Source organism: Saimiri boliviensis, chromosome 9 (assembly GCF_048565385.1).
Source record: "Saimiri boliviensis isolate mSaiBol1 chromosome 9, mSaiBol1.pri, whole genome shotgun sequence".
Taxonomy (NCBI): domain Eukaryota; kingdom Metazoa; phylum Chordata; class Mammalia; order Primates; family Cebidae; genus Saimiri; species Saimiri boliviensis.
In genome coordinates this window covers 48420660-48438831 of record NC_133457.1, presented here as the reverse complement: position 1 = coordinate 48438831, position 18172 = coordinate 48420660, and the positions used below count along the sequence as shown (strand labels likewise).

At 43.3% G+C, this 18172-nt stretch overlaps 1 protein-coding gene across 1 annotated transcript in view; it reads left to right on the top strand.

The window, feature by feature from the left end:
• Positions 1–69: 69 nt before the first annotated feature.
• The window catches only part of GRK7 (G protein-coupled receptor kinase 7), a 68113-nt gene continuing 50010 nt past the window's right edge, over positions 70–18172 (top strand). Inside the window, exon 1 of the mRNA XM_003942581.3 lies at positions 70–17578. Within this exon, the coding sequence (XP_003942630.2) occupies positions 16967–17578 (612 nt within the window). The 5' untranslated portion in view covers positions 70–16966. The remainder of the gene's footprint in view (positions 17579–18172) is intronic.

Here is an 18172-nt window from a genome sequence, read left to right as displayed (position 1 = left end):
TCATTAGACAATAATAAAATTTGAAGTTTATTTTCTCAAGAAAGTACAAGAAAATACTAAATTTTATCAAACTTATTCACACTGAGGGGAGATTATTTAGTGGCAAACAATGGACCACAAGTTCATTTTGAATTCTGTAGTACAGGCTACTGATAGGAATTTAAGCAAAAAACCTTAGAATCTTAACTATTCACATCTGCAGATTCAGTTTGCCATTCTGAATTTTTCAATCTAAGGGATGTGGATACATAAAAGAATGTTTAAAAAGGTAACAGGTAGAATTATATGTGCTTTTGTTTGAGCTAAAAATCACATTTCTCTGGAAATTTTTGCTTTGTATTTTTTCACAGTTGTCTTTCTAGCTACTGAAAAAATACAAATATCTTTGGCCATTTGAATACTTATCATTGGGCAGTGAACTGTTTTAGAAACTTTCTGCTTGACCTTTTTGCAAGGTTGCATCCTTAAAATATGGACCAAATCCATGTCTTTGCAGTGAAGAGGAAAGCAGTAGAATGTCAGGTTACTTTAGGCAGTGTGACAGTGTGTACATGAAATGTGGAGGACGATGGCAACCATTCGATTTTCCACACAGCAGAACCACAGTCCCACCACCTAACAGAGCTCTGTTTATGCTACACGTGAGCATCTGAGGGAAGGGGAGGCACTCTGACGGAGTGGCGCTAATGATTACAGCTCATCTGCACAGCCATCTGAAAGTTTGATACGTACTCATCAGAAGGAACATGCTGGGACAATTTTGGTTCCAACACAAAAGTTAAGCATCAAACAGATTTTTCTTTCCATTTGAGTAAATGATGCTGAATTTTATTTTACTCGTGCATTAGAAACAAATGTTATCTTTCATTATTTAATTTTCCATCTGTGCAAATTATATTATTGTACTACAGCTGAGCACTATCAGTAAATCTTACTCTGTGTCAGTCCTGTTGCTTCCTTTTTTTTTTTTTTTTTTTTTTTTTTTTTTTTTGAGACGGAGTCTTGCTCTGTCACCAGACTGGAGTGGTGCAGTGGCATGATCTTGGCTCACTGCAACCTCCGTCTTCTGGGTTCGAGCGATTCTCCTGCCTCAGCCTCCTGAGTAGCTGCGATTACAGGCACACACCACCACATCCAGCTAATTGTTGAATTTTTAGTAGAGATGGGGTTTCACCATGTTGATCAGGCTGGTCTCGAACTCTTGACCTCAAGTGATCCACCCACCTCAGCCTCCCAAAATGCTGGGATTACAGGCGTGAGCCACTGTGCCAAGCCCAGCCCTTGTTTTTTTAAAAAGTATTTAAAGAATAAAATATTACTGATTTGGCTATAAGGAAAATTGGAATTAAAGTACAAATATATTTTAAATTGTAATCTATTTTGTATTGAACATTTGAATAGTGTAACAAAATACTGAAAAAATGTTTGCATGGAAGTTCCTGTTTTCCATCTTTAAGTCATTCCATTTCTGCCATCATTAGGTTTTGTTCAGCAAAATGTGTCTTACAGGGAAAGTATTTTCTTTGCATTTTGGTACTCATCCTTAGTGGCAGCACAGCCAAGATACCTGGATTTGAATCCTAGCCCCACCATTTATGTGATTTTAGGCAAGTTACTTCATCTCTCCATACCTCAATTTCTTCATATGCAAGGTAGATGGTAATAACAATATAATAATACTTAGCTGGGACAGTGACTCACACCTGTAATCCCAGCACTTTAGGAGGCCAAGTCAGGAGGATCCCTTGAGTCCAGGAGTTTGAGACGAGCCTGGGCAACATAGTAAGACCTCATCTCTACAGAAAATGAAAACAAAATTAGTGGATGTGGTGGTGTATGCCTGTTATTCCAGCTACTCAGAAGGCTGAGGTGGGAGGATCGCTTAAGCCCAGGAGGTCAAGGCTCTAGCGACCCATGATCCCACCATTGTACTCCAACCTGGGTAACAGAGCAAGACTTTGTCTCAAAAAATAAATGTTAATAATAGTTACCTCTCTAGATTTTTTTTGAGGATTGAGGACTAAATATATAAACTTAGAGCAGTATCTAGCACGTGGTTAAGTGCAACTGTTACTGTTTCATTTTAGTCATTTTTAGAAGCACCTTTAATAGAAGTGTTACTTTTAAAATAATATGTCTTCAATTATGGAGTAAAACATTCCTAACTGTTCTCAAAAAAAATTTTATAATAAAAAGTTAATTGTTGTGAACGGGATTAGATTACTTGTAGCCCTGTGTTCTTTGAATAATGGTAGTAAGGCCTCAATAACTTGCCTGTTAAATTTTTCTAATCATTCAGTTAACATGATTTTCAGATTTTATTTTTAAATTTTTTTTCACATTTTTTGTGATAGGGTCTCTCTCTCTGTCATCAAGGTTGGGGTGCAGTGGCATGATCACATCTCACTGCAGCCTCAACCTCCCAGGCTCAAGCAGTCCTCCTACCTCAGCCTCTCAAGTAGCTGGAAATACAGTTGCACACCAGTACACCCAGTTGACTTTTTATTTTTTGTAGAGATGGGATTTCCCCTATGTTGCCCAGGCTGGACTTAAACTCCCAAGTTCCCAAGCAATCCTCCCACCTTGGCCTCCTAAAGTGCTGGGATTACAGGCATGAGCCACCATACTCAGCCAAGATTTTATATTAAGGTTTTGGTGAGGTCCCATTTTAATTTTAGGTTTTCCATCTCGGTAGAAATATTTCACTGGAATCTTAGAAATACGAATATAAAAATAAATTTTTTGCCTAGTTGATTTTGGGACTCTTCATGTGGCTTAGAAAATTAACCTTTTTCTATTGGTGCAAAAGTAATGGCATAAACCATTACTTGTGTGAATACAACCCTCAGTTTTCATTTTCATAGCCTTTCGGAGCAGGAGTAAGCTTTGCAATCAACCTGTTGGTTTCTCTTATCTATACACTTGATAAATCTGAGACAGTGGTGGGAACAGAATCTGCTTTTCCTGTATTGGTTACAAGCAAGCACTTTCCCTGGGTGAGTGTAGCTGCAGGATAGCATAGAATTAAGACTACAGTTTCAGAGTCAGCCCAGCTTGAAATCTTGGCTCTATCATTTACTAGCTGTGTGATCTTGCACAAAATCCTTAACTTCTCTGTGCCTATTTCCTCAACTAAAATGGGATAACATTGTTATCTACCTCAGAGTTATGAAGATATTAAATAAATGCATTTTAACTTCAAGAACAGTGCTTGAAACAGTAAGCACTCAACAAGTATCAGCCATTATTATAGATCACTACTGATGCTGCTAATCTCTGCCTTAATTATAAAATAGCCTTTAAGAAAAGAATATTATTCTCCCCACTTGTTCCCAGAGCTTTTTTTTTTTAAAAAAAAAAAAAAAAAAAAAAGGAATATTGTTTGCGGAGATACTTCTTGTAAGAATTAGAATGTTTGTGTGCAGTACAATCTGTAAAAAATTGCCCACATGAGTTTTCAGGAGAGTGGTTTATAACTTTTTTTTTCTTAACCACCCCAACACATTCCCATAAGCAACAATGGGTTCTTCCACGGTGGTTCCCAAAGAAGTGTGTGTGTACCAAGCAGGGCAGGGAATAGGGTTAGAGAAAACTGCTCAAGCCCAGTGCAGTGGCACACACCTGTAGTCTCAGCTATTTGGGAGGCAGACACAGGAGGATTGCTTGAGGCCAGAAGTATAAGGCTGTAGTGTGTGATGGTCATGCCTGTGAATAGCTACTGAACTCCAGGCTGGGCAACACAGCGAGACTCCTTAAAACAAAAAGAAAAAAAACGGCTCAGATGAAAATCTTGCTCAAAAATTCTTTAAACTATTTCAGCACAGGTGAAATGTTCTGTGCCATTTGCATTTTATCCTAGCCTCTAAGGAGATGTCTACCAACTATGTAAACTTACTGGGATTTAAACTCTATAGTAGTCATTCTTAGATCTTCATTGCCATACTAACTCTAGCTCTGCTTTTTCTACTTTTACAGAAACTATAATTTTTAATATTACATATTTATAATAAAAGTTTATTACATGCCTGTTACATATGGGGCTTCACCATAAAGACAGAAAGAATTTTAATAAAAATAAGTCTACTTTCTTCAAAGACTACAGGGTCTGTTAGGGAATATTAGCCTTACACAGAATTGTAAAGTGTTGGCCTTCTAAGAGAAGTAGAAGAGAAAAACCATGTTCTACTCCTACATTACACTGTATGTGACTGCAAGACCCATTTCTTGTGTGGATTATAAAAACTTGTTTCTATTGTATTTAACAACATGTAAGTGGTATGTATGTGCCTTCTCTATAAAACAAGTGGGGCATGGAGGTCTGTCCACTAACAAAAAGACCCTATTAAGGAAGGAAATTTTAAAAAAATTAAAAAAAAAAAAAAAAGACCGGGCGTAGTGGCTCACGCCTGTAATCCAAGCACTTTGGAGGCCAAGGCGGGCAGATCACCTCAGGTCGGGAGTTCAAGACCAGCCTGACCAACATGGTGAAACCCCGTCAAAAAAAAAAAAAAGAAAGAAAATAACATAATCATTTCTTTATGTGTATAGATCTGTATTGTATAATAGTATAGACACTGGTAACATGTAGCTATTTAAAAATTAATTATAATGAAATTAAAAGTTCAGTCCTATGATTATACTAGCCACATTTCAAGGGCTTAGTAGTCACATATGGATAGTGGCTTTCTTATTGGATATTACAGAACAGAACATTCCCTTCAGTGAAGAAAATCTGTTGGAAAGCACTATGTAGATGGTCCATTCTATTCTATCAGAATTTCAGAATCATGGACACCTCAGTGATATATTAAAAACTGTCGCCGGGCGCGGTGGCTCAAGCCTGTAATCCCAGCACTTTGGGAGGCGGAGACGGGTGGATCACGAGGTCAAGAGATCGAGACCATCCTGGTCAACATGGTGAAACCCCGTCTCTACTAAAAATACTAAAAAAAAATCAGCTGGGCATGGTGGCACGTGCATGTAATCCCAGCTACTCAGGAGGCTGAGGCAGGAGAATTGCTTGAACCCAGGAGGCGGAGGTTGCGGTGAGCCGAGATCGCGCCATTGCACTCCAGCCTGGGTAACAAGAGTGAAACTCCGTCTCAAAAAAAAAAAAAAAAACTGTCTTAAGTGACCTTCCACATACCTTCAAAAGATTATCTCGAAACTATAATATTGAACATGAGCCTTACTTTACTAATCACATCTTATCCTTAACAAAAGGAAACAAGTATATGTTTTTAAATCTTTAGCTGCCAAATTCATTGCACAATTTACATTTGTCAGGATAAATAACATACGATGACTCACCCTATATTATCTGCCACAATTGGTATTAACAACAATCACTGATACTTGGGTAGTTGCTGCTACATATATTTTCTTTTCAGAGCCTCTTAGAATAGGAATCTTCGAGATTATTTTATCTCTAATATGACATCTTTGTGTTTATATTTTTGAATATGCCAACTTGTAAAGCAAAGTTTTTTTTTTAATGGGTCTTTATGGACACATGTCCATTATGAATTATTACTAAAGAATGTGCTCACATGACACAAATTTGAATAGTCCTTAAATTATACATCTCAAAATGTAACTACATATGAAAAAAGTATGATGTTACATAAGCTGTAACACCACTTTCAGGTATTTTCCAAACTCGAATTTTATGCTGAGGTTCTAGAGAGTAACTGTTCTTTGCATTTTGAAACTCCGAATTGAAATAGTATATGGAGGATTTTATGTATAAAATGGTTGCTTCTATAATTGTCCTAACAAATTTAAACTGTTGGGAAAGTTCTAAATCCAATGTTCTTAGCCAGGTGTGGAAGCTCACACCTGTAATCCTAGCTACTCAGGAGGCTCTGGTGGGAGGATCACTTGAGGCCAGGAGTTTGAGACAAGCCTGGGTAAAATGGGGAGACCCTGTCCCCATCTCTAAAAAAATCAATGAATGAATAAACACATAAATCTGATGCTCTTACCAAGGAATTTTATTTCTACCACTGCTTTCTCGATGTCTCTACAACATTTAGCTTCTCTGTTAAAGAATGTGGACTGCCTGAGAGGGCCATATCCTCAACAAGATTAAAGAGCTGGATATTGGGCAAAAGAATTGAAGAGATATTTCACAGAAGAAGATGTCTAAATAGGCAGTTGCCAGCATGCCTCATCAGAAAATCAAATTAAAATCACAATGAAACAGCACTATATATACCACCCTAAAATAGCTCAAATTAAAAAGACTGGTAACACTAAGTCTTGGTGAAGATGTAGAGGAATTGGAACTCTTTTATTCATTGCTGGTGGGAATGAAATATGGAATAGCCACTTTGGAAAATAGGCAGTTATTTTTTAAAGTTAAATGTATTCTTTTTTTTTTTTTTTTTGAGACAGAGTTTCGCTCTTGTTACCCAGGCTGGAGTGCAATGGCGCAATCTCCGCTCACCGCAACCTCTGCCTCCTGGGTTCAGGCAATTCTCCTGCCTCAGCCTCCTGAGTAGCTGGGATTACAGGCATGTGCCACCCACCATGCCCAGCTAATTTTTTGTATTTTTAGTAGAGATGGGGTTTCACCATGTTGACCAGGATGGTCTCGATCTCTTGACTTCGTGATCCACCCGCCTCGGCCTCCCAAAGTGCTGGGATTACAGGCATGAGCCACCATGCCCGGCCGTAGTTAAATGTATTCTTAATCCTATGGTTTCTTCTACCCTATGATCTAATCTTAGGTATTTACTCAAGAAAAATGAAAATAAGGCAGGGTGTGGTGGCTCACACCTGTAATCCCAGCACTTTGGGAGGCTGAGGTGGGTGGATCGTGAGGTCAGGAGATTGGGACCATCCTGGCCAACGTGGTAAAACCCCATCTCTACTAAAAATACAAAAAATTATCCAGGCGTGGTAGCATGTGCCTGTAATCCCGGCTACTCAGGAGGCTGAAGCAGGAGAATCTCTCAAACCAGGGAATCAGAGGTTGCAGTGAGCTGAGATCATGCCACTGCACTCCAGCCTGGATGGCAAAGTGAGACTCTGTCTCAAAAAAAAAAAAAAAATTTTTTTAATAAAAAAGAAAATATACATCCACAAAAAGACCAAACAAACTTCAAAGCTGCTTTTTAAAATGTTCATATTTATAATAATAGCCAACCTGGAAACAACCCAAATGTTTATCAACAGAATAATGATATGTATATTCATAGAATGGAACTCTACTCAGCATTTAAAAAAAAAAAAAAATGGCAAGCACGGTGGCTCACACCTATAATCCCAAGCACTTTGGAAGGCCAAGGTGGGCAGTTCATTTAAGGTCAGGAGTTCAAGACCAGCCTGGCTAACATGGTAAAACCTTGTCCCTACTAAGAATACAAAAATTAGCCAGGTGTGGTGGTGTGTGCCTGTGATCTCAGCTACTCAGGAGGCTGAGGCAGGAGAATCTCTTGAACCCAGGAGCCGGAGATTGCAGTGAGCTGAGATTGCACCACTACACTCCAGCCTGGGTGACAGAGCAAGACTTCGTCTCAAAAAGAGAAAAAGGAGGAAAAACTGAAGCAGGCGACAGCATGGCTGAATCTCAAAAGATGATGTTGAGCAAAAGAATCCAGGCACAAAAGATTACTTACGTGTATGATTCTGCTCACATGACGTTTGAGAATAGGTAAAATTAATCTACAGGGATAGAAATCAAAATGATTGCCTCTCACCCAGGGGTTATTTACTGGAAAAGGGCATGGGGAAGAATTCAGCAGTGAGGGAAACATTCCCTCTTTTGATTTGAGTGATTACAAAGCTCATGAAACCGCACATGTAGGATTTGTACATTTTACTGTATGTAAAACTAAGCTGATTTTTTTTAAAAAGAGAGAGATGGCCATTATTTAAGACCATAACCAACGCTCTTTTACATTTGCTACTAAATGGAAAATATAAGAAAATGCATTAATGGTGTTCTATTTGTCTTATTGTTCAACTCTTCAAGAAATCACTCAAATCAAAATAATTGTGTTTCTCATCCTGTTCTGGTCTCCTGTGGTGGTAACCTGAGAAAGCTCCTTGGAATTCATTAGAAGCGCCACACTTTCAAGAAGTTTCTCAAAACGCAGAAGAAATAAGTAATGGAAGAAGTGATCTTTTGAAAGGGAAAATGTTTTATTAATTCCATCTCTCTTCTAGAATATTTTTCAGGGCTTTAAATGTAGAAAATCTTGGTGCTTCCCCCAATTATAAGATGAAAATTTTAATGTAGCCTGAAATTCCTCACTCAACTCTGAACTCCCACTTTTCCTATAGCACGCTTAGATCCTCTTAAGGATAAAATATATGGGCTTGGATTCTTCCCATACCTCATGCTTCAAATAGCCCTTGATGACCCTGAGGGCATAGTGCTGTGTTTCAGTCAAACCACAGCCCAGAACTGAAGTTTTGTGAGGGCATAAGTCACCCTAATAAAGCATAGGAGCTCTGGAGTCCTCCCAACTTCACCACTCCCTGCTGTTAGGTCCTTAAGGTGAATGCAAAGTGAAAGGAGCTACTTTCAAAGTCCTTGCTGCAGTCTCCACCCTTAGCTCTCAAACCCACCAATTAAGCCAGCTAAGTTCGGGGGGGCCTCAGATTAGCCCAACCCTCTGCCAGCTTCGTGTTCGCAAACCAGGGACAGGGCCCAGTGCTGTACCTAAGACCTTCAACTCAGCAGTAGCCCGGTGGAAGCTGCAGGATCCCGGATCAGGATCTGCCATGCGTGGCAAGGCCAGCACCCTTCCCTGCCCCCAGCACCCCTCCCTGCCCCCAGCACTGTCCACCACCATCCGCTTTGAGTCCGGCAATCTCATCCTGCCCTTCATCCTAGATACCTCAACACAAGAAACCCAGATTTCCAGCTCACCTCACATTCTCCGAACTCTTAACTTCAAGTAGTTCTTTACATTCTCATTTATTCCTCCAACTCCCACCCCTCCCTGACTTCTGAAACTAGTCCTCTGTGCCCTCCAGTATTTACACCAACAAAATTCCCTCCATCCTCTTCCCTTCCCTACAAATGTCCTCCATTTTGTTTTCCCCTAAAACCTGGTTCTCCCCCGAGGACACTGTTTCTTCCGCAACCTTCCTACTCCCCTCATCCAACTGGACCTGGCAACATGCAAGACGCCTTCATTTCTCTTCACGGCTGATCTCCCTCCTTCCCTAAAAACACCCAACTTTGAATCTCATGTCACTGGACTTCAGCACTCACCGTATCTTCTTGTGGTCCCACAAGTCACTCCCTGAGCTGCTAGCTCCCAGCTCTCCATCACTCCTCTTGACAATTCTTGGCAATTTCAAAACTCCCATGGCTGATGCTTCTGCTACCCTGGCCTCTCCATCCCCGATCTCATCTCCTCCAGTGATGTGCTCTCCACCCCTGCCTTCACTGCCACTCACTCCAGTGGTCATACCCTTGAGCAAGACTCCTCAAGAGTAGCTTACACTGGCTGCCTCCAATTCCCTGATTCTCTGTTGAACTGACGCCCATAAGGTTTCCATCCCACCACCTCCTAAAACCACTCCCGTCAAGCATCCTAGTGACCTCCAAGTTGTTAAATTCACTGGCCAATTCTCCGTCCTTATCCCACTGGATCTCTCAGTAGCATTTGCCACTCTTTCCTCCTTGACTCTCTCTTCCCTTGGCATCCAGGATCCACTTTCTGCTGGCTCCCCTAATCCCCACTGCCCTCACCTCCTCAAACTCTAGGGCTCAGTCCTTAGACTTCTCTGCCCTCGCCCCAAAGTGATCACACCCAGTCCTGCAGCTCTCACGGCCATTTATATCTGGGGCGACTCCCAGAGTATCTCCAGCCCAGGCCTCTCCCAAGAGTTCCAGAGCCATAGATCCTGTAGACTACTCAAGACCTCCATTTGGCTGTCTCCCAGGCAGGTCAAATTTAACAGGTTCAAGACTGAGCTCTTGATCTTCCCCACACCTTGCTCCTGCAGAGGATTTCCCACCCATTTACGAGAAATTTCATCCTTCCAGTTACTCAGGCCCAAAACCTCGGAATCACCCTTGCTCCTTTTCTTCTGTCACACCCACCGTCCATCCATAAGCAAACTATCTTCCCCTCCGCTGATTTCTCACCAGGATGACTGCAGCACCCTCCAGACTGGTTTTTCTGTTTTAACCCTTGCCCCCTTCTGTCTATGATCCTGTTAAAATGTCCATCTGATTGTAGCAGTGCCCTGGTGAAAATTCCAGTGGCTTTCCATCTCACTCAAAAGGAAAACCTAAGTCCTTGCAGTGATCAGTACTGCCTCACTGGACTGCCCTGTGTCCTCTCTGAGGACAGTTCCTGCTGCGGGTCCCTCACTCTGGGCCACCCACACTGGCCTTCTTGCTGTTTCTCAAGCTCACCAGGCACGCGTTGTCCTGAGGGCTTTGAGCCAGCTGTTCCTTCTCCCTTAAGTGTTCTACCCTCAGAAAGTCACGTGGCTCACTCCCTCACCTTCAGGGGGTCTTGACTCTCATCATTCCCAGTCTGGCCTGATCACCCTGTCTAAAAGTAAAGCCTTCTCTCTGATGGATCTCAGCACCTCCCTTCTCCTTCCCTGTTTGACCTTTCTTCACAGCACTTACCATCACCTGTGGTGGGCTGAAACACATGGCCACAGTATTTTGCGGCTACTCCTGTCAATCTGGGCTAGGCTTGTGACTAGTAGAATGTGGCAGAAGTAATGGTGTATCCGCTCCAGAGCCTAGAACAGAAGAGATCTTGCAGCTTCTGCCTTCACCTTTTTGGAAAATTGCCCTGAGGCCATCATGCATTGAGGAAACCCAGGAGGAAAGACGGCAGAGAGGCTCAACCATCCCAGCTCTCCCAGCTGAGCTCAGCTGCCCACTGATCACCCAGCTGAATGCAACCGTAAGAGTGAGCCCAAGCCAGGTGCGGTGGCTCACGGCTGTAATCCCAGCACTTTGGGGGCTGAGGTGGATGGATCACCTGAGATCAGGAGCTTGAGACCAGCCTGACCAACATGGAGAAACCCCGTCTCTACTAAAAATACAAAATTAGCTGGGCATGATGGCGCATGCCTGTAGTCCCAGCTACTTGAGAGGCTGAGGCAGAAGAATCGCTTGAATCTGGGAGGTTGCCATGAGCCAAGATTGTGCCGTTGCACTCTAGCCTGGGTAACAAGAGCGAAACTCCATCTCAAAAAAAAAAAGAGTGAGCCCAGGTAAGACCTGCAAAGATTTGCCCAGTCAAAGCAAATCTGTATATTTGTGGGATAAATGCAGAGAATGACTAGACAAATGAAAGACAGGCCAGACAGGCCAGACCTTTGTGTGGATTTTAGTTAATATGACTTAGTACTCAGTCCTACTTTACGAATTCTCTTTTATACATCAAAGTCCTTACTTGCAATGTGCAATCAGGCACGAGGTGTTTAAGTGTCGGCAGCCAAATCTGGTGTTGCGTTTACTCTGCCATGGCATATGTCAGGGCTCGGGCTCACACTGTATATGGAAATAAGACTGTCATCTCATTTGCTGCTACCAGATGACTCTAATGTTACTGTTGTTTATCAAAGTTAGGGTGTTTAAATATTTTGAAATATTTTTTAACATATCCCCTCTACCCCACCAGTGGACATTTAGCTGGGGTCTACATGGTTGTTGATTTTTTCTTATAATTTTCTTATTCTTTCCACCCTGAGTTACTTTTATTCTCCACTGGATGTGGGGAAAAAAAAAAAAAAAAAAAAAAAAAAAAAAAGCCTCTTTAGAAGCAGACTCACCGAAATTTATAGTAAATACTTAATACTTCTTCATTCCAGAATACAAAGTCTTTTATGTTCTACTAAAAATAACTTTGACTTTTATCCCCTCATTTCATTCATCATTATAACCATAAGACTTTTTTTTTTTTTTTTTTTTCCAAATAATCCCCACCCCAGCCCTCTCCAGTCAGGCTGAGAGTCCTACCCCAGAAGCCAGTGCTTTCCATTCCTCCTCCTGGCTTCTTCTTTTCCCTAGGTTACAAAATTGATCCTAAAAATACTAAAATATTTGAATTGCTTTCTATTATCATAAAGTTATTACTTTTTCATTCAAAATGAATATCTCTTTATCTTAAATAAAATTGAAGCCAGGTACAGTGGCTCATGCTTGTAATCCCAGCACTTTGGGAGGCTGATATGGGCAGATCATTTGAGGTTAGGAGTTTAAGACCTGCTGGCTGAAAGGTGAAACCCTGTCTCTACTAAAAAATACAAAAATTAGCCGGGCGCGGTGGCTCAAGCCTGTAATCCCAGCACTTTGGGAGGCTGAGGCGGGTGGATCACGAGGTCGAGAGATCGAGACCATCCTGGTCAACATGGTGAAACCCCGTTTCTACTAAAAATACAAAAAACTAGCTGGGCGTGGTGGCTCGTGCCTGTAATCCCAGCTACTCAGGAGGCTGAGGCAGGAGAATTGCCTGAGCCCAGAAGACGGAGGTTGCGGTGAGCCGAGATTGCGCCATTGCACTCCAGCCTGGGTAACAAGAGTGAAACTCCGTCTCAAAAAAAAAAAAAAAAAAAAAAATTAGCGGGTGGTATTGGTATATGCCTGTAACCCCAGCTACTTGGGAGGCTGAGGCATGAGAATTGCTTGAACCTGGGAGGCAGAGGTTGCAGTGAGCTAAGACTGTACCATGGCACTCCAGTCTGGCTGACAGAGAAAGACTCTGTCTCAAAAAAAAAAAAAACAGTTGAAAAAATAAAATAAAAATAAAGAAATATCTCTTTTTTTCTCTCTCTCTTTGAGGATTACAGGTGTGCACCACCATGCCTGGCTAATTTTCGCATTTTAGTAGAGACCAGGTTTCACTATGTTGATCAGGCTGGTCTCGAACTCCTGACCTCATGATCTGCCTGCCGCAGCCTCCCAAAGTGCTGGGATTACAGGTGTGAGCCACCGCTCCTGGCATATCTCCTCTTTTCATATGACAGGTTAGTCGTCTTTTTCTGGTGGAATATGGTAAATTGTTGAATTACAATAGCATGTTGTTAGAACTCTTGCATGATATCTAATGAATCTGGCCTCCCTGTCTTCTGGCTGCATGGGGCACCACAGCTTTCCAAGGTCATGTGCAAATTCTGAGTTGGCTGCTCTGTACTAGGTGTGCGTGGGACACAGGAACCCATCTTCTACATTGCTTACGTCTTTCTTCCCTCCAGTCTGCATATTAGAAAAGCATAATTTGGGACTAAATTTTGATGATTGATGGTCATGATTTAAAAGCTAATACTTTTTGATCACTTCTTTGTGCCAGGCATTTGGCATTTAATTCTCTCATAAAGCTTACCCAAGAATCAGCATTTATTACCTGTTTTGTAACTGATGAGACTAAGGCTCAGAGAAGTTAAGTGACTTGCTGAAAGTCACACAGCTAGGGCTTGCTAAAGCCAGGCTTCAGATTTCCCAAGCAGTGCTGGACTTAGTGCTCCTAACTGTTGGGCCACATCTCCAACCACAGATTTCTGGTACTTTTCCCCATGGTGCAAGGGATGGTGACTGTACCCAGCACTTTTAACAAAGTGTGTGCTCTGCTTCTAATGTAAGGATTCAAGGCTGTTCTTTAATTGAACCTATAATTACTGTTTTGTTAAGTTGGGAAAAGCTCTGGATCCTATTAGCAATCACAGAAAATGTTCCAGCCGGGCGTGGAAGCTCACGCCTGTAATCTCAGCACTTTCAGAGGCCGAGGAGGATTGCTTGAGGCCAGGAGATCGAGATCAGCCTGCGCTACATGGTGAAACCCTGTCTCCACTAAAAATACAAAAATTAGCCAGGTATGGTGGTACATGCCTGTAGTCTCAGCAAATCAGGAGGCTGAGGTGGGAGGATCCCTTGAGCCCAGGAGGTCAAGGCTGCAGTGAGCTGAGATTGAGCCACTGCACACCAGCCTCGGCAACAGAGTGAGACCCTGTCTCGAAAAAGAAAAAGAAAATGTTTCATTTTAAATAGCCCTTCTATATTATCAGGTGAGGAAAAGTTTAAAAATAATGGTAACTACCATATTATCATTTTATAACTTCTATATTTTGTGTCAAATGTTATTTAAACTTGTTATCATTCAGCTTATTATTATTATTATTATTATTTGAGACAGAGTCACTCTGTCACCCATGCTGGAGGGCAGTGGTGCAATCTCGGCTCACTGCAGCCTTCACCTCCCGAGTTCAGGCGATTCTCCTGCCTCAGCCTCCCACGCAGCTGGGACTACAGGAGCCTGCCACCGTGTCTGGCTAATTTTTGTATTTTTAGCAGAGACAGGGTTTTGCCATGTTAGCCAGGCTGATCTCAAACTCCTGGCTTCAAATGATCCACCCACCTTGGCCTCCCAAAGTGCTTGGATTACAGACATGAGCCACCACACCCAGCCAGATTATTTTTAATTAATAAGAAAATGAGTGGGGCATAGTGGCTCACACCTGTAATCCTAGCAATTTGGGAGGTCAAGGAGGGCAAATCACTTGAGGTTGGGAGTTCAAAGTCAGCTTGGGCAACATGGTGAAATCCCGTCTCTACTAAAAATATGAAGATTAGCTGGGCCTAGTGGCGGACGCCTGTAGCTCCAGCTACTTGGGAGATTCGCTTCAGCCCAGGAGGCAGAGGTTGCAGTGAGCTAAGATCACACCAGTGCACTGTAGCCTGGCAACAGTGAGACCCTGTCTCAAAAAAAGAAAAGAAAATGAGTTATTTATTCAGATATATAGTATTGCTGATTAGAAAAGAGATGATAAAAAAAAAACTCCCTCTTTTTAAGAATGACAAAGTTACATAAAGGTTTTAAGTCTGTGCTCTCTGATAAGTAGCCACATGTGGCTACTTAGCATTTGAAATTTGGCTGGTTTAAATTCAAATATGTTGTAAGTATAATGTACAAACCAGATTCTGAGAACTCAGGACACACATACAAAACAGAATGTAAAATATCCCATTGGCAACTTTTACATCAATTACATGTTGAAATGACAATATTTTGGATATACTGAGCTAACTAAAATATAACTATAAAGTTAATTTCGCCTGTTTCTTTTATCATTTTAATGTAGTTGTTAGAAAAATTTTAATTACATATGTGACTTCATATTTTCTATTGGACAGTACTGAGTTAAGTGATTACTTATGGATAAAAGAAAGTATTAGCGTGAGTGGAATCAAGCAGTTCATAGCATACATGTTCACCAGCAAAAGCATTTTTTCCCCAAGTGGTAAGCTTAAATATCTCTGTGATATCAATGCTACCATTTTCTCAAGGTTCCACCCTGCTAAGGCTGCCACTACATTCCTAAGAGCCACGGGAAAAGGCATTTGCTCCTCTGAAGAAATTCTCAGACTGATTTTTCACTACAGGTACTTTCCCGTTCTTTACGTGTTACTGATGTGGACCGGGGTAACATATAAAGAACGGGAAAGTACCAACATTTCCCATGTGGGTTTCAAAGCGGATGGCATGGTTCAGAGCAGCGGGCACCAGTGCAGATCGGCCATCTCCGCGGCAGAAGCGATCGTTTCCAGCGCAGCAGTGCAAAGCCAAAGGGCACCCACGAGTTCATTACATAATTCCTGGTAGCATGAGGCCAAGTGTGTATCTGCACTGGGGAAACAGTCAGAGGCTCTGACAGGCAGACCAAGGCGGTCATGACTATGTTTTCACAAAGTGTATGCTAGAGGTTGTTTGTTTGGAAAAAGACTGACCAGCTTTTCTTCCCCGCTCCTTTCCCCTCTGTCTTTTTTTCCCTTGTAAACTCTCTAGCATAATACTGAATGACTTTGTTTTTAAGCTGCCTTAGGCTTGCTTTGTGAAGAAAAAGACTGAGTATCCTTTCCCTGTGGGACACAAGTTGTTATTTTTGGAGCAGAGGTTCTTAGCCTGATCTCTGTCTAGATCAATTTCTGTCTTGATGAGGCCATGGTCTGTGACAGCTCCGAGCGTCCTCTGAGGAGGGAGGCTTCCTCACTTGGTGGGGAGCATGGGCAACGATGTCTGGGGTCCACATCCGACACTTCGCTGCTTGGTCGCCACGCAAAGGGTCCTGGGCATTCAGAGTCTGCTCGTTAGATTGTGCCCTTGGAACAGTCGCGACTTCATGCCGTGAGTGGCGTGCTTTCTGTCTTTGGGATCATGGAAAATTCTTGTCTCATTCAGAGCCCAGACACGCCAGGCCAACTCCCTTCATCTGTCTATTTCAGGAATATGGCTTTTTCTGCTTATTCACTTCATGGTACGTTTTTGGTGGAGATGGCCTCCTCTTTTAACCCAGATCACAGACTCCAGGTCACAGATGCCTCAGAGCTAAGAAAGCTGGAGGATTTCTGCAGGCTATTTGGGGTGCATCTGCCTTGGCCAAAACTGGAGACCCTCGGGCTTCTGGGAACACGTTTCCGGACTTAAAACTCAGAGCATCCCCTCTGTAACCTGCTCTTCGTGTCAGGCTGCTAGACCCTGGGAGGAAACTGCTCTGACTTCTCACAGTTCCCCTGCCTGACCTGCTATTCCTAGGAGTTTCCATAGCTTGAGCCTAGTAGGAAACAAGTAAAATTAGAAACAGATTAAAATACTGCATCGGCAACAAATTAGATGACAACCGTGCGATCACTCCCTTGGAAGATAGTTCTAGCTGGATATTCAGGGTCCAGGGCTATGTGGAGAAAGACCCTAAAACCAAGGGTCAAGCCAACCCCAAGGGGGTGTTGGCCCTGGCAGGTGTCCCAGCGGCTTTCACCTTGGCAGGTGGGAGCATGACCTGTCGTGTGCGGTTCCTGGCGGGCTATACATAGCCAAAGCTTCTTACAAGTGAAACCTCTTTCGCGCCCTCCACGGGTCCCTCCCGCAGGCCAGAGGACTCGCTGTAAATCCCTGGACATTGTCTCACCCGAGAAGGGGACACAGCCAGCAGCCCTCCAGCCCTCCGGTGCTTTCCGTGGGAGCGCACCCCGTGCTCAGCCATGGTGGACATGGGGGCCCTGGACAACCTGATCGCCAACACGGCCTACCTGCAGGCCCGGAAGCCGTCGGACTGCGACAGTAAGGAGCTGCAGCGGCGGCGGCGCAGCCTGGCCCTGCCCGGGCTGCAGGGCTGTGCGGAGCTCCGCCAGACGCTGTCCCCGAACTTCCACAGCCTGTGCGAGCAGCAGCCCATCGGCCGCCGCTTCTTCCGTGACTTCCTAGCCACGGTGCCCACATTCCACGAGGTGGCGACCTTCCTGGAGGACGTGCAGAACTGGGAGCTGGCCGAGGAGGGGCCCACCAAGGACAGCGCGCTGCAGGGGCTGGTGGCCGCTTGTGCGAGTGCCCCTGCCCCGGGGAACCCACACCCCTTCCTCAGCCAGGCCGTGGCCACCAAGTGCCAAGCAGCCACCACCGAGGAAGAGCGAGTGGCTGCAGTGACGCTGGCCAAGGCAGAGGCCATGGCCTTCTTGCAAGAGCAGCCCTTTAAGGATTTCCTGGCCAGCCCCTTCTATGACAAGTTTCTGCAGTGGAAACTCTTTGAGATGCAACCGGTGTCAGACAAGTACTTCACTGAGTTCAGAGTGCTGGGGAAAGGTGGTTTTGGGGAGGTAAGTGTCTCCCAGTAGCCAGGCTAGAAGGTGAAGCATAGAGCATGAAAGGGGGTGATGCTGCTTTTCTTTCTTTCTTTCTTTTTTTTTTTTTTTTAATCTCAGGAACTTATTTAGAACTAATTTCAGGATCACAGGTGGAGGATTCCTAGCCCCGTCTCCCCAGCTCCCTTCCTTGTAGCCATGGGTGTGAAATAAAATACAAATAGCATGAGAGAGATGAGCAAAACATAGACTTGGCCAAGACTCTCTGTCATGGGTCGCCATCAGGAACGTGCTGAGATGTCCAAACACTTTGGAGAATGACAGCCACATGTGATGAAAGGTCTCCTTTCCCCCTAAATTGTGGTAATGAAGGTAATTTGAGAAAAACGGATATTTAAGAAAACACTCTAGCCAAGTGTGGTGGCGCACGCCTGTAATCTCAGCTGAGGCAGGAGAATCACTTGAGCCCGGGAGATGGAGGTTGGAGTGAGCAGAGATCGTGCCACTGCACTCCAGCCTGGGTGACAAAAAAAAAAAAAAAAAAAAAGAAAAAGAAAACACTGATCTTGAAGTAAGGAAACATTGATCTTGAGAACCTGTTTTGCACCA